At 55.1% G+C, this 23,838-nt stretch overlaps 1 protein-coding gene across 1 annotated transcript; it reads right to left on the bottom strand.

The window, feature by feature from the left end:
* Nucleotides 1–254: 254 nt before the first annotated feature.
* LOC100192508 (uncharacterized) lies at nt 255–2,647 on the bottom strand. Its single transcript, NM_001137728.1, has one exon. The coding sequence runs from the start codon at nt 2,404–2,406 to the stop codon at nt 1,972–1,974; it is 435 nt and encodes a 144-aa protein (NP_001131200.1). The 5' UTR covers nt 2,407–2,647; the 3' UTR covers nt 255–1,971.
* Between the last annotated feature and the right edge of the window lie 21,191 nt (nt 2,648–23,838).

A 23,838-nucleotide genomic window follows, 5' to 3' on the forward strand; every position in this document is an offset into this window, starting at 1 on the left:
CGGCACGGTCCTTAATCGACTCAGACGGAGACACTACACTGAGACTCCCTTCTCGTGCAAGTCAACCGCCCGGTCTCAGCTTTATTATTTTCAACCCAAAGTTTGGTACCTGACAGAGGTACATCTTTTCCGATGTTGAACCCATCACGGCCATGATGGATCCACCATCAACTTTTATTTTTGAAAACATTCCCATCCACTGTGAAGCATCACTTTTTGTTTAAAAAAATATTTTGTTTTTCTAAAGCAAGGCTAAGCATCATAAAAATCCTTTTCATAAAAGGGTATCAAGGAAGGGTAATCAATTTTCTATGGAAGGAAATGCATCAATTGTTTAGCACACAACTCATATCACCTAATGCATCAAACAAAGTGATAAAAGATTTTAAAACAGCAAGGAGGTGGCAAATGCACCGGGGCTTGCCTGGATAACACTAGGTTTGTGTTTGTTAGACGTCGATCACTTGGCGACTAGTTTTTTGTGTTGGCACTCGTTCAGATTATCCATCTTCAGGTTCGTCCATCAGCTTCACTATGCGGAGTAGTCCACTAGTTACGTCATCTTGGGGTCGACTCAGTTCTTGTCTTCCGCATCACGTGATCAACTACCGTACCTAATGAGATGCATGATGCACATGTATGAATGTACATAGGAATAGCATAAGACAAATAATCTACACCAAAGAGGATGAAAGACTTATAATAAAGCATTAAGCAAATACTAGCTAACGGTATAGGACTAATTATAATAATTACGCTATTCCAGTCTAGTCGGAGGTAGCTCATACATCAAGAAACCCTAAACCTTGTACGAGTCCTATATTTTCCTTAGATAGCGCATAACACCGAAAGACTAACAATATTCAAACTCCTATTATTGGACACCCTGAGTTATAGTACATGCAGGAATAATTTAACTAACCTTTTAAATCAGGTTTTTAGATTAATTTGAATTACATACTAATTAAATAGGACATTACACTATTCGCTCTAACGGATAAAACATTATCAAATAATATAGCGTTTGATAAAACTACATTCTCAACAACTTAAATATCGAGAGTACTTATGTACACTGGCCATTATGAAATTCTCGGATTTTACTTAAGATCTACTTCAAGCATCGACGAAATAAATCCAAAGCAATTTAATCAACATCTATCTGCCAGACCTTAGAAACACTAGTCCTATAATTTTTTATTATTAATTTGGTCACATAATTTAGATGTGTCTACCCTTACCTTTCATATGAATCACATCTAAAATCTTGATTTCAACACACATATGCTAAATCAAGAAAATCACCACATTCAACAATTTAGCTAGCAGGAATAATAGATCATCTTACCATGACCGATCTGACACGATAGTCGGAAGAACGACAATGGTTTTCGCTTGACGTCTTTGACCGCACACACCTGACGAGCGATGCACATAATCTCGTTTTTTACTAGATACTCAGGGGATGCATTTTGTCGAGCTGGTGGTGCGTGGCCAGCACAAGAGCATCTTCACGGTTTGATGACGACATAATGGAAACAGATTGGTTTAACGCGATGAGCAGAAGCACTCGTGACGTAAAGAAGTCCCCACGATAACGTCGTGGAAGCAGCTACAAGGTGTGGCAACGGGCTACACGGACTTGGCGTACACACGTTGCTGGGGAATAGCGCATGATGCGACGGGGAGGTGAGATGTCTAGGAGAGCTCACAGCGACAGTTGGCTAGAGAATAATGTCCCGGCGAGCATGACCAGGGAGGTGAGCAAGGGGCAGAGGGCACCGATGTCCCTCGACCAGAGACCGAGGCACATAGCACGATGGACGAACTTAGTCGCGGCGAGGTCGGCCGACGAGGCAAAACAAGGAACACGACGGTCAGTCGGTGAGCTGAAGATTGGGAGCGACAGCCGGTGAGGAGCTTAGCTCTAGAGAGCTGCGCGAGAGGAGCTAAAAATTAATTCGCCAGTGGTTAAGCGGCAAACGATGGCCGGGTCCGAGGGCCAGCGATGCGGCCAGGGGCGCGCGCACGGGAGATAGGAGCTCGGTAGCTTGCGGCTAGCAGGGAGGAGCTCGCAGGAAAGGGGCTTCGGCTGGGCGCGGCTGCCAGGACAAGCGCAGCAGGGAGCCGGGACGAGACCGCGGCCGAGCAAGCTCTGGCCGACATGGGCGCGATGGCCAGGGAGCTCGGCACAGTGCCGGAGCCGGAGGCCGAGCGGGGAGAGAGCGCCATGGGAGATAGCAGGGAGAGCGCGCGACGCAGAGGCGAGCAGGGCACGAACTGGGCAGAGTCAAGCCAGGGAGCTTCGGATGGGGTCTTGGCGAGAGAGCTCGGCCGGCTGGCAGAAGCTGGGAAGCCGCGACGCCGGAGGAGCAGGGGATATGGGCGCGCGCGCACAGAGCACATGGAGATGGGCGCCGAGCAGGAACGCGGCAGGGAGGAGCTGGGGGGAGAGCTCCGCGCGTGGAGAGCAGAGAGGACGACTGCGGCGCTGGAAGTTGGGCGCAAACCAAGCTCGGCGAGCAGGGAAGACGCACGGCTAGGGAGGGGAAGCAGGGGCGCGGCCAGGCGAGCCAGGGAGCTCGACGGTGGCCGGGCAGAGGGTCTTGCGGCAGCACGCGCAGGGAGCTCGGCAGGAAGATGGCAAAAAAATCCCAGTTGTGGCTGAAGGATAGAGACGAGAGAGCAGTGGCGGCTGAAGGATAGAGACGAGAGAGCAGTGGCGGCTGAAGAAAAATCAGAGGGATAGAGAGACGTGCGTGAGGGAGATAAAGATCAACGGCTGAAAAGATCAGATGGAGAGAGGCAGCTGCTGGAGATCTTTTTCATTTTTATAGTTTCCTTTTTTTTACAGAGAATCGCAGATATTTTGAATCACGATTTTTTAGCAATGTATACTGGGTCGACACGTTACACGAATACACATTTCATTTTCCGGATTTAGCGAACCAAATTATGTACCAATTGCTTATATCCGAAGATTTGGATCCGAGCGAGAAACGACAGCTCAAATAAAACCGATTTCGACTTCGATAATCTGCTCTGCGTGATTCGACCGAAATTAGCCGAAACCAGATCTGCTAATGTACACTCAATTTCATTGCCCAAAATAACGTGCCGAAGAAACAATCTGAATTATTAACCTTGCGCACAATTTCTTGGATAAAACACGCAGTCAAAATTATCAGATCAGGCGCTTTCCAGATTGCATTTACTTAACCGAGCAATTTTAAACAAGCGTAGAACTTGTCATCATGCGCGATGATTGCATTCCAGGCTAAATGAGATTTTTTGAATAATCTCGGAATAAATGAGATTTTTTGAATAATCTCGGAAATCAGGAATAGACATACTATCGAAATCATTATGCACCCCGGCCTTTCTTACTTACGTCCATAATTGCTGTTACGCACCTGGGGTGTTACAAAAGCAGCCTAGCTGGCCCAGCTCGGCCCAGCCAGGCCATGCGCCCGCGCCGCCTGACAGGTGGGTTCCACTTGTCAGCGGCGGTTGCCTTCCCCGCACGCTCTCTCTCCCTCTCTCTGCCCAGTGGGGCCGGGCTGTCGGCGCCAGTTGCCTTCGCCCGCGCGCCCCTCTCCCCCTCTGCCTCGCGGGTCCGCATCGTCAGTGCGCCAAACCGTTACCCCCGCGTGCCCGCTCTCTCTCTCGCTGCGCCGTGGGACCACCCTGTCAACTCCGCCTTCCCCGCACCCACCGTGGACTAGCACGGGCGCACTCGCGCACGCACACCGAGATCCCCGGCCACGTCGCCCGCCCACGCACCCTAGCTCCATTGTGAGCACCGCCCGCGCCCGCCCTCGCTCCCCCGTCCCATTTCGCACAGCCTTGCCCTCTCTCACGCTCTGTCCACGGCGTTGGACCTCGCCGAAGACCCGCACTCGCCGTGCCAGTCGTCCAGTCCGCCGGAAGCCGCGTCAAGCCACCCCGAGCTCCACCCCAAGGTGAGACACCCTCTCCCATGCTCGGTTTTCCCAATTGTGCTACGTTGTTGGTCAATTTTGGCTTCTCCGGAAGTCGGTCGTGGCGGTCTGCCGCACCCGCGCGGTGGCCGGCCAAATTGGCCCAATCCAGTGCCCCCCGCGCCGGCCCCTGGCGTTCCCCTCGCCCTACTGAAGATAGTCCAGGCCTTAGCGCGCCTCAGACCCCTCCCTGTGGCCGAAATCCCTCACCGGAGTTACCCCGACCCACCCGGAGTCCTCCCTCAGCCGTTCTCTCCTCTCTGACCCCGGTCTCGCGACCACAACCCTACCAGTGAGTTCACCGTGCCTTCCCCTTCGTTTTTGGCCAGCTCCGGCGACCCCAGAGCCACCATAGTTCGCACCCGCCCCAACTCCGACGACCTCACCGCCACGAGAAGGAGCGGCACCGCCGCAGCTGCTAACCCCTTTTCGGCTTTGATCTCCCTCGTCCGATCTCTATCGCACGGCCTAGATCACGGGATATCGCTTCGTGCCCCGTGTGCCGACCCGCCTGTCAGCACCTGTGCCTCCTGGCGCAGGGCCCAACTGGTTAGTCCACCCCCTTCTCGGTCGCTGACACCGCCGGCCCGCCTGTCAGCGCTCGCTCGCCCCCGCGCGCGCCCTCGCCCGCCGATCTAATCTCGGCTGTTGGTTTTAGATCTGACGGTTGAGTGGATCCCGTACCCCTTCACGTGGTTATTTTGCGTAAGAAACCCTCGGTTTGTTGGGAATCAACCCGCCGTCCCTGGTTTTCGCGCGCAGGACCCTGTAATCTTGTAGATTGAACCCTGGGCGTTTAAATAATTACAGAATTAGACCTATTTTCATATTTTAAATTCCCAAACTTGTTTATTTCATATCTTTTGCATATGAACTCCAAATTTAGTGATTCAAATTGCAAAATATTCATAGGAATATTCTCTATTTAAATAAATTAGTTCCATTTACTACCTGCACACTCTAAGTTTTATGGTTAACTATGAACTAGTATATGTGTAGATTTATTCATTTAATAAAATAAATAAAAGGGAAACCCTAGAGATTAAAGTATACTTAATCTTGTAGAATTAATAGTGTGTAGTACATGAATTTATCTTTGGTTTAATTTTTATGTCTCATTGAAAGTAATTAAATTAGATTATGTAATCATGGACATTACTTAGGGAATAATCTAAATGAGATTTAGTTCACCCTATAATTTGATTTCCCTCTTGGTTCTATGCTTTTCTTTTGAGATGTGTTCCCATGTTTGTACATGATTGATGTGTTGTTTATTTGTCATTTACCAAATGTATTGAATGCATGATCGCTTTATTTAGACAACGAGCAGTCCGTGGTTCCTGAGTGTGTTGCTGAAGATCTTCCTGAGCAACAACCTGGTGAAGGCAAGTGTCCTCTGACCCATTATGTCCTATTTTACTTTACTAGTCGGTTGCCCGTGCGTTGCGACGGCTTACAACAATACCCATGTAAACTATCCACCAAAAAAATTTCAAGATTTTTTATTGATTGTTTCCACTCTCCGTATAATATTTTTTTGATTTGGCTAACTGATGTTATTGTTTACTCCATCCAATATGTCTTGGTACAACACGACCAATGAAGTGAACGATTAGAAGAGAGTTCACAACGACTGATTGAACGAACAGAGATTATAAAATGACATAATTCCACCATACAGAGACCAAATAAGAAAATGTTTGTGAGCTCAAGTTTCTAAAATAAGTCACATGAAATCAAATTTATAAAAAAGATAGATCAAAATATGAAGTGATTGCTAAAGTCAACATCTATAAAAACTGGATGCGCTCTATAAATTATGCTACTTCGTAACAATTACTAACGTTTAAAACCAACAAATAACCTTTTATTTTACTGTTAGTGTGACAAATCACTGTTTCTCCATCCAATTCAGCAACCCAAACACCATGGAGTCCATTGCGCCAATGTAGTCTCAGAAACGACCTAATGCTTGCAAGAGCCAAGAACGTTGTGTCGTGCTTGGGCTGTAGCCTCGGCCCGTAGTGCTGGCCCGACCCGACACGATTATATATTTTTATTTTACAAAAAACGTATATACATATATACAATTTATATTCAATATTAAAAAACATTTGAGCATGATGTTTGTCAGGGACCATAATTAGGGGTACCCTCAAGACGCCTAATTCTCAGCAGGTAACCCCCATCAGCATAAAGCTGCAAAGGCCTGATGGGTACGATTAAGTCAGGGATCAGTCCACACGAGTGACTCGATCACGCTTCGCCCGAGCCTAGCCTCGGCCAAGGGCAGCCGACCTCGAGAGACTTCCGTCTCGCCCGAGGCCCCCCATTTTACGGCGGACACACCTCCGGCTCGCCCGAGGCCTTGGCTTCGCTTAGAAGCAACCCTGACTAAATCGCCGCGCCGACTGACCGGGTTGCAGGAGCATTTAACGCAAAGGTGGCCTGACACCTTTATCCTGACACGCGCCCCCCGGCAGAGCCGAAGTGACCGCCGTCACTCCACCGCTCCACTGACCAGTCTGACAGAAGGACAGCGCCGCCTGCGCCACTCCGACTGCAGTGCCACTCGACAGAGTGAGTCTGACAGGCAGTCGGGCCCTGCCAAAGGCGCCATGGGAAACTCCGCTCCGCCCGACCCAAGGGCTCGGACTCGGGCTAAGACCCGGAAGACGGCGAACTCCGCTCCACCCGACCCCAGGGCTCGGACTCGGGCTAAGACCCGGAAGACGGCGAACTCCGCTCCGCCCGACCCCAGGGCTCGGACTCGGGCTAAGACCCGGAAGACGGCGAACTCCGCTCCGCCCGACCCCAGGGCTCGGACTCGGGCTAAGACCCGGAAGACGGCGAACTCCGCTCCGCCCGACCCCAGGGCTCGGACTCGGGCTAAGACCCGGAAGACGGCGAATCTCCGCCTCGCCCGACCCCAGGGCTCGGACTCCGCCCTGGCCTCGGCCAAACGATCTCCTCCTCGCCCGACCCGGGGGCTCGGGCTCGGCCTCGGCAACGGAAGACAGACTCGACCTCGGCTTCGGGGGAGCCCCCACGTCGCCCTGCCTAGGGCACAGGCCCGCCACGTCAACAGGAAGCACCATCACCAACCTACCCCGAGCCGACTTGGGTCACGAAGGACAAGACCGGCGTCCCATCTGGCCAGCTCCGCTGGATGGGCAATGATGGCGCCCCCAAGCTCTGTGACGACGGCGGCTCTTAGCTCTCTTACGGCAGCAGGGCGACGTCAGCAAGGACTCGACCGCTCCAACAGCTGTCCCTCCGCCAGGCTCCGTCGCTCCTCCGACAGCCACGACATCACGCCAGCAAGGTGCCAAGACCTCTCCGGCTGCCACATTGGCATGTACCCAGGGCGCTAGCTCTCTCTCTCCGCTAGACACGTAGCACTCTGCTACCCCCCATTGTACACCTGGATCCTCTCCTTACGACTATAAAAGGAAGGACCAGGGCCTTCTTAAAAAAGGTTGGCCGCGCGGGGACGAGGACGAGACAGGCGCTCTCTTCGGGCCGCTCGCTTCCCTCACCCGCGTGGACGCTTGTAACTCCCCTACTGCAAGCGCACCCGACCTGGGCGCGGGACGAACACGAAGGCCGCGGGACTTCCACCTCTCTCACGCCCGACTCCGGCCACCTCGCCTCTCCCCCCTTCACGCTCGCCCACGCGCTCGACCCATCTGGGCTGGGGCACGCAGCACACTCACTCGTCGGCTTAGGGACCCCCCTGTCCCGAAACGCCGACAGTTGGCGCGCCAGGTAGGGGCACGCTGCGTGCTGACGAACAGCTTCCCGTCAAGCTCCAGATGGGCAGTCTCCAGCAACCTCTCCGGCCCGGGACGGTGCTTCGTTTCGGGACTCTTGAGTTCATGTCCTTCAACGGCGGCTACGACATGATACTTCTTCCACCACCGCGCGACAACGACAATGGCGGCCGACAACCCGCCCGCCGGCGGCGGAATCGACGACACCTTCCCCGCGTGGTGGAAGAACAACATTCGAGCTCGCTCCGTCCTCTCCCCCGTCAACGGAGGAGGAGGCGAGGCAACCAAGGCCAAGCGGGAGGCCGCGCTCCGTCGGCTGTCGAGCGAATCGACGCCCCCGACGCCCCGACGGAAGGCACGCCGGACGTCGACCTCGCGTTCGAGACGAAGGCAAGCGCCGTCCCCCCGCGACACGCTGATCCCGAGCAAGAAGACGACGCCAGCGCGCTCGCGGAAAGCCTGCAGGACGTCGCCCTCGTACCTGAGATGACGGTGCAACCAGTCCCCGATGTGACTACGTCGCTCCTCGTCGACCAAAAGGTACCGACTAACTCCCATCTTACGTCATTTCGACTCGGCCTCAACCCGCCAAACGACCTCGCTTTGGCGGGCGCTCTCATTGAGGCGAGTGCAACCCCACTAGGGTTTCGTATGCGGTCACCTTGGGACCGGTTGACGGACGTCTCGACCTACGGGCCCTCTGGGTCTGAGGAAGATGACGATCCCAGGATCTGTTGGGATTTCTCCGGACTTGGCAACCCCGGTGCCATGCGGGACTTCATGACCGCATGTGACTACTGCCTCTCCGACTGTTCCGACGGAAGCCGCAGCCTTGACAACGAGAGCTGCGGCCCAAGCCGCGAATGTTTCCACATCGAGCTAGGGGATCCCTCCGAAGGCAACCGTCTCGGCATGCCGGAGGATGGTGATCTTCCTAGGCCGGTGCCTCGCGCCGACATCCCACGGGAGCTAGCTGTGGTCCCCGCTCCGGCGGGGGGTTACGACCCACAACTCGAGCAAGTCCACGAGGTGCAGGCCAGGCTCAACGAGGGAACGGGAGCGCTTGAGCCGATCCGTCGGGACGTCGGGCAGGTATGGGCGGGCCAACCCCTGGCCGGAGAAATACATCACCTGCCCCAAGGTCTCCAGCACCGCGTCGCCAACGATGTCAGGGTCAGGCCGCCGCCCGCATCCAGCGGGGTTGGTCAGAACCTGGCAGCCGCGGCGATGCTCCTCCGCGCGATGCCGGAGCCATCAACCACCGAGGGTCAGCGAATCCAGGGAGAGCTCAAGAATCTCCTGGAAGGCGCTGCGGCCCGACGGGCCGAGAGCACTGCCTCCCGAAGGCAGGGACATCCCTCGGAACCTCATGCCACGACTTCCCGATTCATGCGGGAAGCCTCGGTCTACACCGGGCGCACGCGTAACACCGCGCCTGCGGCCCCGGGCCACCTCGGCAACGAGCACCATCGACGCGACCGTCGGGCCCACCTCGACGAAAGGGTGCGCCGAGGCTACCACCCCAGGTGTGGGGGGCGCTACGACAGCGGGGAGGATCGGAGTCCCTCGCCCGAACCACCCGGTCCGCAGGCCTTCAGTCGGGCCATCCGACGGGCGCCATTCCCAACCCGGTTCCGACCCCCGACTACTATCACGAAGTACTCGGGGGAAACGAGACCGGAACTGTGGCTCGCGGACTACCGCCTTGCCTGCCAACTGGGCGGGACGGACGACGACAACCTCATCATCCGTAACCTCCCCCTGTTCCTCTCCGACACTGCTCGCGCCTGGTTGGAGCACCTGCCTCCGGGGCAGATCTCCAACTGGGACGACTTGGTCCAAGCCTTCGCCGGCAATTTCCAGGGCACATACGTGCGCCCCGGGAATTCCTGGGACCTTCGAAGCTGCCGGCAACAGCCGGGGGAGTCGCTCCGGGACTACATCCGGCGATTCTCGAAGCAGCGTACCGAGCTGCCCAACATCACCGACTCGGATGTCATCGGCGCGTTCCTCGCCGGCACCACTTGCCGCGACCTGGTGAGCAAGCTGGGTCGCAAGACCCCCACCAGGGCGAGCGAGCTGATGGACATCGCCACCAAGTTCGCCTCTGGCCAGGAGGCGGTCGAGGCTATCTTCCGAAAGGACAAGCAGCCCCAGGGCCGCCCATTGGAAGAGGCTCCCGAGGCGTCTGCTCCGCGCGGCGCCAAGAAGAAAGGCAAGAAGAAGTCGCAATCGAAACGCGACGCCGCTGACGCGGACCTTGTCGCCGCCGCCGAGTACAAGAACCCTCGGAAGCCCCCCGGAGGTGCAAACCTCTTCGACAAGATGCTTAAGGAGCCGTGCCCCTACCATCAGGGGCCCGTCAAGCACACCCTCGAGGAGTGCATTACGCTTCGGCGTCACTTCCACAGGGCCGGGCCACCCGCCGAGGGTGGCAGGGCTCGTGACGACGACAAGAACGAAGATCACCCAGCAGGAGAATTCCCCGAGGTCCGCGACTTCTTCATGATCTGCGGTGGGCATGCGGCAAACGCCTCGGCTCGGCACCGCAAGCAAGAGCGCCGGGAGGTCTGCTCGGTGAAGGTGGCGGCGCCAGTCTACCTAGACTGGTCCGACAAGCCCATCACCTTCGACCAGGCCGACCACCCCGACCACGTGCCGAGCCCGGGGAAATACCCGCTCGTCGTCGACCCCGTCGTCGGCAACGTCAGGCTCACCAAGGTCCTGATGGATGGGGGCAGCTGCCTCAACATCATCTACACCGAGACCCTCAAGCTCATGCGCGTCGATCTGTCCTCCGTCCGAGCAGGCGCTGCGCCCTTCCACGGGATCATCCCTGGGAAGCGCGTCCAGCCCCTCGGACGACTCGACCTCCCCGGCTGCTTCGGGACGCCCTCCAACTTCCGAAGGGAGACCCTGACGTTCGAGGTGGTTGGGTTCCGAGGAACCTACCATGCCGTACTAGGGAGGCCATGCTACGCGAAGTTCATGGCCGTCCCCAACTACACCTACCTGAAGCTCAAGATGCCGGGCCCCAACGGGGTCATCACCGTCGGCCCCACGTACAAACACGCGTTCGAATGCGACGTGGAGTGCGTGGAGTACGCCGAGGCCCTCGCCGAGTCCGAGGCCCTCATCGCCGACCTGGAGAACCTCTCTAAGGAGGTGCCAGACGTGAAGCGTCACGCCGGCAACTTCGAGCCAGCGGAGACGGTTAAGGCCGTCCCACTCGACCCCAGTGGCGACACCACCAGGCAGATCCGGATCGGTTCCAGGCTCGACCCCAGATAGGAAGCAGTGCTCGTCGACTTTCTCCGCGCGAACGCCGACGTCTTTGCGTGGAGTCCCTCGGACATGCCCGGCATACCGAGGGATGTCGCCGAGCACTCGCTGGATATCCGGGCCGGAGCCCGATCCGTCAGGCAGCCTCTGCGCCTCGGTCGTCAAGGAAGGGTCGGCCTCGCCTCGCCAGAGCCCGACCCTCCCTCGGGGGCTAATAAAGGGGAACCCCTCTGCGTCAAGATTGGGTGTACTTCTCCGTATCAAAAATTTTCAATCAAAAAAGGGGCCTCTTGCGTTCTCCCAGCTATGTCAGAAGCAGGGTCTCGAGGAGCGAACGCGGGCACATGTAAATGGCAAGACCGACTGAGCCGAGGAACTCCCGTGCCTCCGGGTTAGGGATACCTCACTCGTCACCTGCCACGAAGAATAACCCAACTCGAGAAGCCACCCTATTATTGACAAGCTAGGACGAACATGCAGATGGAAAGAAAGGAGAGTACGACTTCAAGCAAGAAAGACAAAGTGTTCAGGCCTCAGCGGCCATGGTGAGACGCACATCCAACAAGAAATTGTTCAAACAAGAATTAGGCGCCGCCTTGGGAAGGAGCCGCGCCCTCAGCCCCATCCCCGCCGTCGGTGGGGTCCATCTCGGCCTCCGGCGACGGCGCAGGGGGAAGGATCTCCGCCTCAAAGGTGGTCGCCAGCACCGCGCTCGGACCCGCGGCGACCGCGTCAAGCCGCTGGATCTCCGCCAGGGCAGCATCGTCTTCGTCAGGAAGACAGTACCCCTCACTAACCCGCTCCAGGTCCACAACGTAGTGGGAAGCAAGCACGGCGAAGGCCCGCCTGACGCCGTGGTGTAGCGCTTCGCGGACTCTGCCGCGCGCGTGATCACCCAAGGCTCGAAGGCGGCTCTGAGGGGAGCTTCCTGAAGGGACGTCGCCGGAGCCGAGGACACGATAAAAGTCCGAGACGGCCTCGGACATGGCAGCGAGGTCCGCCTCCCTCTGCTCGGCAGCTCCGGCAAGCGCCTCGGCAAGCGCCTTGGCGGACTCGTCAAGGACGGACTCAAGCTCTGCAAGCAACCAGGAGAAATACCTCAAGCACAAGCGAAGGAAACGGACAAGAACAAGAACCAGGGAGGACCAAGACATACCTCCGGCTCGGGCACGATGCTCCGAGGCCGTGACCTGGGCCGCGGCTAGGTCAGCCGCGAGGGTCTCGGCTCGGCTTTCGGCCTCGGCAGCCCGACCCTGAGATCGGTCCCATTCCTCGACGACCTGGACGAGCTCCGATCGCTGCTGTTGCGCCTCCGCACGCGCTGCTGCCGCCTCGGCTCTCAGGTCGGCGCAGAGCAGCTGGAGGTCCGCCACCTTGGCATCCTGCTGAGAAAGGCGCGCGGTAGCCCCGGCGAGCGAGGACCTCAGGGATCGCAGCGAGCCCCAGACATCAACCTCGCGGCGGATGAACGACGACTTGGCGGCGCTCCGATCCGTCAGATCCTGGGGAAAGGAAACAGGGCGTCACGACGAGTGTCTCACTCACAGAAGGAAAAAAGGTATACCTGAAACCGCTACCTGGAGGATCTTGGGGATGTCTCTGCAGAAAACCTCCAGCGATGACCGGAGCGACCCCACCGTTGCCTCTGCACACTCGCGGAGCTCACCCCAGGACTGGTCCTCCTGCTCGTCATCGAGAACGAAGACAGGGTCCGAGGCCTCGCGGGTCCGGAATCGGAGCAACGGGCGCCGGGCCTCGGGGCTCCGCCGCACAGCGATGAGGCTGTCACCCGGCTGGACGGATTGCGCGTCCACGCCCACCTCTTCTGAGGTCTTGGGCGCCGATGCATCAGCCGTCCCGACGCTGGCGGCAACTGGACGCCCTTCGACAGGGACGGCGGCAACCTCGGCGGTGGCAGGCGCCGGCATGACCGGCACGACAGGCGACCTCAGGGCCACGTGGGCGTCAGCCGCCTCCTCAACCACGATAGCCGCCTCGGCTGAAGAGCCAGCCTCGGGAGCCCGCTCCTCAGAGATTGGCGACGCCCGAGCCCCCTGCGGTGAAGTACCCCGCGGAAGGGTCGGCTGAATGGCGCTGGCCACACAGTCCGGCGCCGTCTTGAGGGCCTTCCGGGGTGCCAGGTCGGTCTAGCCGTGACTTCGCTTGCTGGATATAAAAAAAAGAGAGGAGGAAAGAAAGATCACGACCGAGACATATGAATGGGAAACCAAGACGGAGACATTCCGAGATACTCACCCACTTCGGGCCATGATCCACCGCGCCTGGGGGGAGCCTTCCTGGGTCCCGGCTCCCGAAGCAGCCGCCGAGGTCCGCTTCGCCGGCACCTTCGGCACCGCCCCTGCTTGGGGCGCCCGGGAAGCAGATCCCCTGGGCACGGCCGCGACGACTTGAGGGTCACTCCCATGCACCGCCGACACGAGCGGCGGCCCCTGGAGAACAGACGCCTCGGCCTGGACCTCCGGAGCTGCCTCAGCTCCTCCGGCTGAGGGGTCAGGTGACCTCTCGGTTCGCCCCCGTGCCTCGGGTCGGGAGCCCGACGCCCCGACTTCGGGGGCTGACGGAGTCAGCCCGCTCGGGGGCTGGCTCGACGGCTCCTGGCCACACCCCAAGCCAGGGCTGAGGCCGAGACGGGCGGCCATGTCATCCTCTTCATCATCATCATCGTCATCATCGTCGTCGGGCGTCTCCGGCGACGGCTCCCTCGGGAGTCCGTCCCTCTCCTGCTGGCGACGGCGCTTCTCCAAGGCGTCCTGAGCCCGCCTCCGCTCGTGGGCCCGAGCCTTCTCCGCGTCCTTCTTTTTCTTCTTCTCCTCCGCGGTGACCCACCGCGCTGCACGGGCCACCGCGTCCTCCGGGACCCGTGGCTGGGAGGGTTTGTGCCACCCCACATCCTGAAGGGAGGGGAGAAAGGAACCCGATCATAAGGATCCGGAGCGACCCGATATACGAAGAAGGAAGGAGCGAACACTTACCAAAGTGACACACCCCTGGTCGGGGCGCATCCGAAGCTGGGAGTATGCGTGGGGGTCCGGCTTCCCCATAGCAGCCGACACCCGCCATTGGAGGGCGTTGAAGGGGAGAGGATCAGGGGACATTCGCGAGCCCTCCCAGTCAGCTTCCGGGGTCATCTCCCAGAGCGACAGCCGCCGCTCCGCCAATGGAAGCACCCTTCGACGGTGGATAGCGGCGATCACTCCCGCAGCGGTAAGTCCCCCCTCCCGCAACTCCTTCAGGGCCTGGAGAAGGGGTTCGAGATTCTTCTGCCTCTCGTGTGGGGTCCCGTGGCGCCAAGCGTCGGTGGCAGCAGTAACTACTCGCTGGGAGAACGGTGGGAGCAACTCACCGTCATTCCGGAGGTAGAACCACTGGCGCTGCCACCCCTTGTTCGAAGACGCAAGAATGGCAGGAATGTACTGCAACGCCCGCGACTGCCTCAACAAGAGAATACAGCCGCCGGCCCGCACCGCTGCACGGATCCTCCTCTCCCCCGTCGACAAGGCGAAAGGCTCGGCGAGGAAGAGATGGGTCCACAAATCCCAATGAGGGGCGATCCCCAAGTACCCTTCGCATACCGCTACGAAAATAGCGGCCTGCGAGATGGAGTTGGGGGAGAGGTTGTGCAACTCCACCCCGTAGTGGAATAGGATGGCCCGCATAAAGCGGCCCGTCGGCACACCAAATCCCCGCTCATGGAAGGAGACAAAGCTCACGACGTACCCCGGCGGTGGAGACGGAGCGGCTCCGCCCACGGGAGGAATCCACTCTGGCCGCTGCTTGTCGGTGAGGGGGCGGAGCAAACCCTCGCCGACCAGCTCCTCCAGATCACTTGCCGTCACCGTGGAGAAGGGCCACGGATCGCGCGGGGGGATTATGGTCACTCGATCTGCCATCGCCGAAATGGAAGAGATGGCGGCGCGGGGGGCTGGGAGGGCGGTTTTTTCTCTTCTCCGACTAAAGTTTCCCGGGTTGCGAAAACCTAAAGGGAAAGAAAGGAAGCAGAGCAAAGAACCGTCACCGGACCCCCTCTCGAGTATATGAAGGCCAGGGCGAAACCGTTTCCAGCGCACCGCCCGGACCGGACGCGAGATTCAAAAAACGTGAGGCGAAACAGCCGTTCCTCGAACGGCTCGCGCACGCGTAACGGCCGCCCCACCGACCACTCGCCCCGTCGCATTAACTCCGCGGCGGGACAGGCGGTGCCTCTGGCAGGAGAAGCGGACGACGCTTCACCTTCGCCGTAATAACCGCGTCAAAAAGAGGTACGCCACGTCGTTCGATTTCACATCCTTTTCCTTTTTCCTCTTTCTCTATCTCTTGCAACAGGGACCGGGAAAGGGGGATACCCCGAAAAGGATCCTTCTCCGCGAAGGAACCGGGCTCCGAGCCCCTCCCTACTGATCAGAGGTTCGAAGACTGGCCCTCCGAAGGGTTCAACAGTCGCCTCAGATCGCGTGGGCCCGACACCCACTACTGGTCAGGGGTTCGAAGGCCAGCCCCCCGAAGGGTTCCATGGCCGCCTCAGGCTACTCGGGCTCCGCGCCCACTACTGATCAGGGGTTCGAAGGCTGGCCCCCGAAGGGTTCACAGTCGCCTCAGACACCGAGCGAGGGATGACCGGGGGTACGTTCGATACATAACCGAGGCTCGGGCTGCGCTCCCGAGGTACCCTAGGACATTTCCGAGACCAGCGGGAACGATCTTGTAACGGAATCCCATCGGAGGGAGGCATCGAGCCCTCGGACCCCGTCGCCAGGGGACCGGGTCCGGCAAATCACCCGCAGGTACTTTTGGGCGTGCCTCTGGGCCCCTAGCCGACCCCCAACGAACGGGGCACGGACGTCCACTCGGATTACCCGCTTGCAGCTCACCGGAGACACCATGTTCGGTGCCCATCGAGGGTAACATGGCGCTCTCCCCCCTCCTCCTTGCGGAAAGGCGACGTAGGGGCGTATGTAAAAAAGCCGAGTCTGTCCCTGATCGTCCTCTCGCCCTGTGCAGAGGCTCGGGGGCTGCTCTCGCAAACCCGGCTCCGGCCAAACCGTTGACAGCGTCAACATACCAGCCCGAGAGCTTGGGCCCCGACCGTGCACCCGGGCTACGGCCAGTTCGCATGAGGGAACGACTAGACCAGCCGAAGCATTACGCAAGGCATTAAGACCTCGAAGGAGTGTAACCACTCCTCCGAGGCCTCGGGGGCTACACCCGGCGGGTGCGCTCGCGCGCACCCACCGGAACGAAATGCAACCGAGAAAGGCTGGTCCCCTTGCAAAAAAGTGCGACGGAAGCCTCCAAGCGAGTGCTAACACTCCCTTCGAGGCTCGGGGGCTACTGTCGGGGACCATAATTAGGGGTACCCTCAAGACGCCTAATTCTCAGCTGGTAACCCCCATCAGCATAAAGCTGCAAAGGCCTGATGGGTACGATTAAGTCAGGGATCAGTCCACACGAGTGACTCGATCACGCTTCGCCCGAGCCTAGCCTCGGCCAAGGGCAGCCGACCTCGAGAGACTTCCGTCTCGCCCGAGGCCCCCCATTTTACGGCGGACACACCTCCGGCTCGCCCGAGGCCTTGGCTTCGCTTAGAAGCAACCCTGACTAAATCGCCGCGCCGACTGACCAGGTTGTAGGAGCATTTAACGCAAAGGTGGCCTGACACCTTTATCCTGACACGCGCCCCCCGGCAGAGCCGAAGTGACCGCCGTCACTCCACCGCTCCACTGACCAGTCTGACAGAAGGACAGCGCCGCCTGCGCCACTCCGACTGCAGTGCCACTCGACAGAGTGAGTCTGACAGGCAGTCGGGCCCTGCCAAAGGCGCCATGGGAAACTCCGCTCTGCCCGACCCCAGGGCTCGGACTCGGGCTAAGACCCGGAAGACGGCGAACTCCGCTCCACCCGACCCCAGGGCTCGGACTTGGGCTAAGACCCGGAAGACGGCGAACTCCGCTCCGCCCGACCCCAGGGCTCGGACTCGGGCTAAGACCCGGAAGACGGCGAACTCCGCTCCGCCCGACCCCAGGGCTCGGACTCGGGCTAAGACCCGGAAGACGGCGAACTCCGCTCCGCCCGACCCCAGGGCTCTGACTCGGGCTAAGACCCGGAAGACGGCGAAACTCCGCTCCGCTCGACCCCAGGGCTCGGACTCGGGCTAAGACCCGGAAGACGGCGAATCTCCGCCTCGCCCGACCCCAGGGCTCGGACTCCGCCCTGGCCTCGGCCAAACGATCTCCGCCTCGCCCGACCCGGGGGCTCGGGCTCGGCCTCGGCAACGGAAGACAGACTCGACCTCGGCTTCGGGGGAGCCCCCACGTCGCCCTGCCTAGGGCACAGGCCCGCCACGTCAACAGGAAGCGCCATCACCAACCTACCCCGAGCCGACTTGGGTCACGAAGGACAAGACCGGCGTCCCATCTGGCCAGCTCCGCCGGATGGGCAATGATGGCGCCCCCAAGCTCTGTGACGACGGCGGCTCTTAGCTCTCTTACGGCAGCAGGGCGACGTCAGCAAGGACTCGACCGCTCCAACAGCTGTCCCTCCGCCAAGCTCCGTCGCTCCTCCGACAGCCACGACATCACGCCAGCAAGGTGCCAAGACCTCTCCGGCTGCCACATTGGCATGTACCCAGGGCGCTAGCTCTCTCTCTCCGCTAGACACGTAGCACTCTGCTACCCCCCATTGTACACCTGGATCCTCTCCTTACGACTATAAAAGGAAGGACCAGGGCCTTCTTAAAAAAGGTTGGCCGCGCGGGGACGAGGACGAGACAGGCGCTCTCTTGGGGCCGCTCGCTTCCCTCACCCGCGTGGACGCTTGTAACCCCCCTACTGCAAGCGCACCCGACCTGGGCGCGGGACGAACACGAAGGCCGCGGGACTTCCACCTCTCTCATGCCCGACTCCGGCCACCTCGCCTCTCCCCCCTTCGCGCTCGCCCACGCGCTCGACCCATCTGGACTGGGGCACGCAGCACACTCACTCGTCGGCTTAGGGACCCCCCCTGTCCCGAAACGCCGACAATGTTCTACTGTTTTTAACATTTTGCATTGATTGAATCAAATGGGCCGCCAGGCTAACGGGCTGGCCCGACACAGTTAGCAAGCCGGCATGACGTGTCTGGGCCAGAGTTGTGCTCGCGGGCATTCGACCCGTGCCACCGTTTGGCCATCTATAGGCGTGCAGCGGGTTAATTTGAAATAACTGTGAGGGGTTATTTATAAAAAAAATGACGCGGGACGACCGTTGAAACTGATGCTTTAAGTATAACTAGTCGGTTGCCCGTGCGTTGCAACGGCTTACAACAATATCCACGTAAACTATCCATAAAAAAATTTCAAGATTTTTTATTGATTGTCTCCGCTCTCTGTATAATATATTTTTTGATTCGGCTAACTAATGTTATTGTTTACTCCATGCAAATATGTCTTGGTACAACACAGCCGATGAAGTAAGTGATTAGAAGAGAGTTCTCAACGATTGACTGAATGAACAAAGATTATAAAATGACATAATTCCATCATGCAGAGACCAAATAAGATAAAGTTTGTGACATCAAGTTTTTAAAATAAGTCCCATGAAGTCAAACTTATAAAAAAGATAGATCAAAATATGGAGTGATTGCTAAAGTCAGACATCAATAAAAATTGGATGTGCTACATATAAATTATGCTACTTCGTAGCAATTACTAACGTTTAAAACCAATAAATAACCTTTCATTGTGCTGTTAGTGTGACAAATCATTGCTGCTCCATCCAATTCAGCAACCTCAAACACCATGTAGTCCATTGCGCCAATGTGGTCTCGGAAACGACCTAATACTTGCAAGAGCCAAGAACGTCGTGTCGTGCTTGGGCTATAGCCTCGGCCCGTAGTGCTGGCCCGACCCGACACGATTATTTTTTTATTTTACAAAAAAAACGTATATACCTATATACAATTTATATTCAATATTAAAAATATTTTAGCGTGATATTCTACTGGTTAGACAGTTTTATCCAGTGTCTCCCGCCCTTCTTCCATTAGGGCATGGGTTCGAACCCCACCTCCTGCACCGTTTTTTAACATTTTACGCTGATTTAATTAAATGGATCGACGGGCTAACGGGCTGGCCCGACACAGTTAGCAGGCCGGCATGACGTGTCTGTGCCATAGTTGTGGCCCGCGTGCATCTAGCCCGTATCGGGCGTCGTTACGCTGATTTAATTAAATGTATCGACGGGCTAACGGGCTGGCCCGACACAGTTAGCAGGCCGGCATAATGTGTCTGTGTCATAGTTGTGGCCCGCGTGCATCTAGCCCGTGTCGGACGTCGTTTGACATCTATAGATGTGCATCGGATTAATTTGAAATAGCTGTGAGGGGTTATTTGTAAAAAAATGACGCATGACGACCGTTGAAACTGGTGCTTTAAGTATAGTATAGATAATCCACTGTCCCGCATTACATTATTTAAAACTTAAGGATTGACTAGTCTGTATTTACCTTCTCCTTGTTTACCTTTTGGGTTATTCTGATTAGCATGATGCTATTGCTTTAACTTAATGAATGGACATGATGTGAATATTTATGATACGATGATGTTATCCCGATGATGTTCCTGTAATACTTTAGGGGACTCAGGCTGTTTTCTGAGTACCTCTTCGTAAGGACCTGTTTGGGGAGTGCCAACCCGGGATAACAGTGCAACCATGAGGGTGGAATGAGACACCCTTAGCTGATTAATTAGAGGAACCAGAGGAGTAGTTGGCTTCGCCATAGGGCCGCCAATGGGGTCCGGGCACGGTACTTGCTCTGCCGAGGCTGGTTGCAGAGGTTCTTGATTTGGTTTTGTTAGTCACCCTTCCTTTGGGGAGATGTACTATGTTTATCAAACTGGAGAAACCTAACGGGCGACTATGACCTCTGGGAAATCTTTGTAAAGGCTACGTAGTGAGACCCTGCTAGGTCACCTTGGTAGTGATCAATGGGGAGGCTATAACCCCGGGCAGAATGGGAATCACGACTTGTGGATAAAGTGTGCGACATGTACAGAGTGTTAGAAACTGGTATATCATCCGTGCTCACGGTTATGAGCGGCCTTGGGATCCTCTTTGATTGGAAGAACTTTGGTTACTTTTATAATGATGGTTCGCAATGATGGTTATAATTTTGATCTCTGGTATTTCCTCTTGGAGGGAGGGCTTCTAGGTAATAACTGGGTTTATTACTAAAATTTGGCTCTACTTATAGTAACAAAACTTGACCAGCTAAAAGCAACAGCTTAATCTTAACTCCACATACAACTAGTCCACTTTAACCAAATGGGACATTTGTTGAGTACGTTGATGTGTACTCACCCTTGCTTTACAAACCACCCCACCCCACCCCAGGTTGTCCCCATTGTACTCAGTGCTCAGGAGGAGATGTTGGCAACATGGAGGACTTTGAGGAGTTTCAGGACTACGATGAGTTCTAGTTTATCTTAGTGGCAAACCCCCAGTCAGCTGCCTGTGTAGGCTTATCCTCTACATTTCGTTTTCCGCACTTTGATATTAATGTTAAAGACAATGGTTATGTATTAGACTCTATGGATGTCTTGGACATCTTGATGTAATTAAAGTACCTTTCCGCTATTTACTTTGAGCATTGTGTGATGATGTCCAATTATGTAATCGCTCTGTACGTGAGTTCTGATCCTGGCACATACATGGTTCGCATTCGGTTTGCCTTCCAAAACCGGATGTGACATAAGTGGTATCAAAGCCTTGCTGACTGTAGGAACGCTAACCTAGACTAGAATGGTCACCCTAAGGACTATAGACCCCTACTCTTACCTTGACCTAAGTGTCATTTCAAAAGTTGGTCATCTTGACCAATTCTATGTTATCTACTTATCTCACAAAATTTTGTCTCACTTTTCTTTCTGTTTACTTTCTAGTCTTATAGTTCTACTCTCACGCTTGTGCTTACAATGTCTTTTGTAGATGGCTCATATTAGATGCACGACACATAAGTCTATGATCCCTTTTTTGCCTTCCCACCTGACGAAGCGTCCACTGCGTCGCATGGTGCCAGGTCAGTGTGTAAAACTGGTATACTAGCCGTGCTCACGGTCATGAGCAGCTCAGACACTCACATGATTAATTTATGGAATTAAATTCATTTTGTCATTTGCATCACATTGGGATTATTTTATTATTACTTTTACTTATTATTACTATGGTTTGGTATTTACTTACACTTAGTAACTGCTAATAAAATTTTGACCAACTTATAAAAGCAATGCTCAGCTGCAACCTTTATTTTATTGATCAGCCTTACACTTCACATGAACTTCCACCTTTTGTGAGTTCATGCACATTATTCCCCACAACTTGTTGAGCGATGAACATATGTGAGCTCACCCTTGCTGTCTCACATGCCCACAGGAGAAGAACAGGTGGTCGAAGAGGAGCCGCCCAACACTGAAGCTTACAATTTGATCTAGGTGGCGTCTCCTATTCAGCTTTGTGGCGCCAGGGAAATAATAATAGTTTGCTTTATTTTATCATTTATTTTGTAAGACTTCCGCTATGTAATAAGTACGTTTATGATAATTATGACATTTATCTCTATTCACTCTGTTATTATATGTGTTGTTCTTCCTTGGCGCACATATGAGACGCACTCGGCTTTATCCCTTAAATCCGGGTGTGACAGAAGTGGTATCAGAGCAAATGTTGACTATAGGACGAAACCTAGATAGAAATGGACAAAACCCTTATCTACTTACCTTACTCTGATTCTGTCTACACTTATCTTGATCCTGTCTCACCTTCTACTATTCTACTCTGATTATTCTTACCTTTTCTATTCTAAGACAAGGAGGATTTCACACCTTGGAATCCTACATCCATGACCCTCTTAAGAGATAGGAGACCTAAGACAAAATTAAAATTATTTTCTTATTTAAAAATGTTGGTTTATTGTTCTGATGATAAATGTCTGATTTGCTTCTTTGATTGATTGAAACATTATAGTTGGGCATGTTAGCATGTACCACCATAAGGTAATGTATTAGCTTAGTAGGTAACATATTAATCTACTTAGCTAATAAATCCCCCAAAGTAACATGATTCGTAATTACTTGCCTTGTCTACAATTCTTTCTTACCATATGTTTCTAACTCAGATGGTCAATACCAGGAAGGGTGGTGGAATTGATCTACCCCCCAATCGACACAGTCGGAGGATATTTAGACAACCACAATAACAAACAAGCTGAGTTGGATCCTCCTAATCCTCCACCAGCCGGTGATGACCCAACAGTTGCAGCCCAGATGTAGATAATGCAGCAGATGGAAGATACTATGGCGGATATGCACGCACAGATGCGGCAGGAACGCCAAGAGATGCGCCAGGAAAGGAGGGTGCAACAGCAGCAAGCCCCATTTCCACCACCGCCACCACCAGTTCCACCCCGGGACAAGCACCAGGAGTTTATGAGCCACAAGCCGCCTACCTTCGCCAGCTCGCCAGATCCACTACATGCCGATGACTGGTTGAAGTCAGTTGAGAAGATGCTAAACATCGCCTAATGCTCTGACCGAGAGAAGGTTCTTTATGCTTCTGGTCGTCTGATTGGTCCTGCTGCTGACTGGTGGGATTCTTATGTAGCTGCCCATGATGCTGCTGACACTATTACTTGGGCGAATTCACAACTCAGTTCAGAAACTACCACATTCTTGCTGAATTAATGAAGATCAAGAAGAAGGAGTTTCTGTCATTGAAGCAAGGCAACATGTCTGTCAGCGAGTACCGTGATAAATTCATTCAGCTGTTAAGATATGCTCCTGATGAGGTGGCTGATGATGAGAGAAAGCAAGAGCACTTCACAGAAGGACTTAATGGGCCACTACAATATGCATTGGTTTCTCATACATTTCCATCATTTCAGAGGCTGCTTGATAAAGCTCTAGCTATTGAACACAAGCGTGTTCAACTGGGTGACTTGATGAGGAAGGCCATTGCCCAGGGGCAGGGTAGCAGCAGTGTTCGTCCTCGCTACGTTCCGCCCTAGGGTAAACCAGCTCATCCAGGAGGAGGACCACGCCCAGATCAGTATACTCCATAGGGGACTCCACAGACGCCCAACACTCGTCAGGCTACCCCCACTGGCACCCCGGCAAGGCCTACAGGACAGAAGACATGCCCTACATGCTTCAAGTGCAGTCAGGTTGGGCATTATGCAAATGCTTGTCCAGCGGGGAATTTCAGTGCATCAGCTCTAAACAAGCAACAGACTCCTGACAATGGATTAAGCATTGCCACGGTAAATCAAGTCAACGCTGAGGCCACTACTGATGGTGCCGACATCGCACTTGCTATGTTTTATATTAATGCAATTCCAGCAACAACATTATTTGATTCTGGTGCTACACATTCATTTATGTCTGCTCGATATGCTAACACAAATGAGTTACCACTGAGAAATATGAAAACACCATTGATAGTAATTACACCTAAAGGGCCTGTTGAGGCAAATCATATGACACATAGATTGACATTGACAATTATGGGAAGAGAATTCTAGACTATCCCTATAATATTAGCAGAAAGACAGATCTGATCCTTGGTATGTCATGGTTAAGAAAGGCAAAGGCCGTTATACAATGTGGTAGGGGTACTGTAGAACTCACTAGCCCTAAAGGAGAAAGATTTGAAGTTGAAATTATAGTAACTACCACTACCAGACTTGCGACATTCTTAGTAGATGGGAAGTTTGTTGGTGACAACATCCGTGTGGTTAGGGATTTTCTAGATGTTTTT

Source organism: Zea mays, chromosome 4 (genome assembly GCF_902167145.1).
Source record: "Zea mays cultivar B73 chromosome 4, Zm-B73-REFERENCE-NAM-5.0, whole genome shotgun sequence".
Lineage (NCBI taxonomy): Eukaryota > Viridiplantae > Streptophyta > Magnoliopsida > Poales > Poaceae > Zea > Zea mays.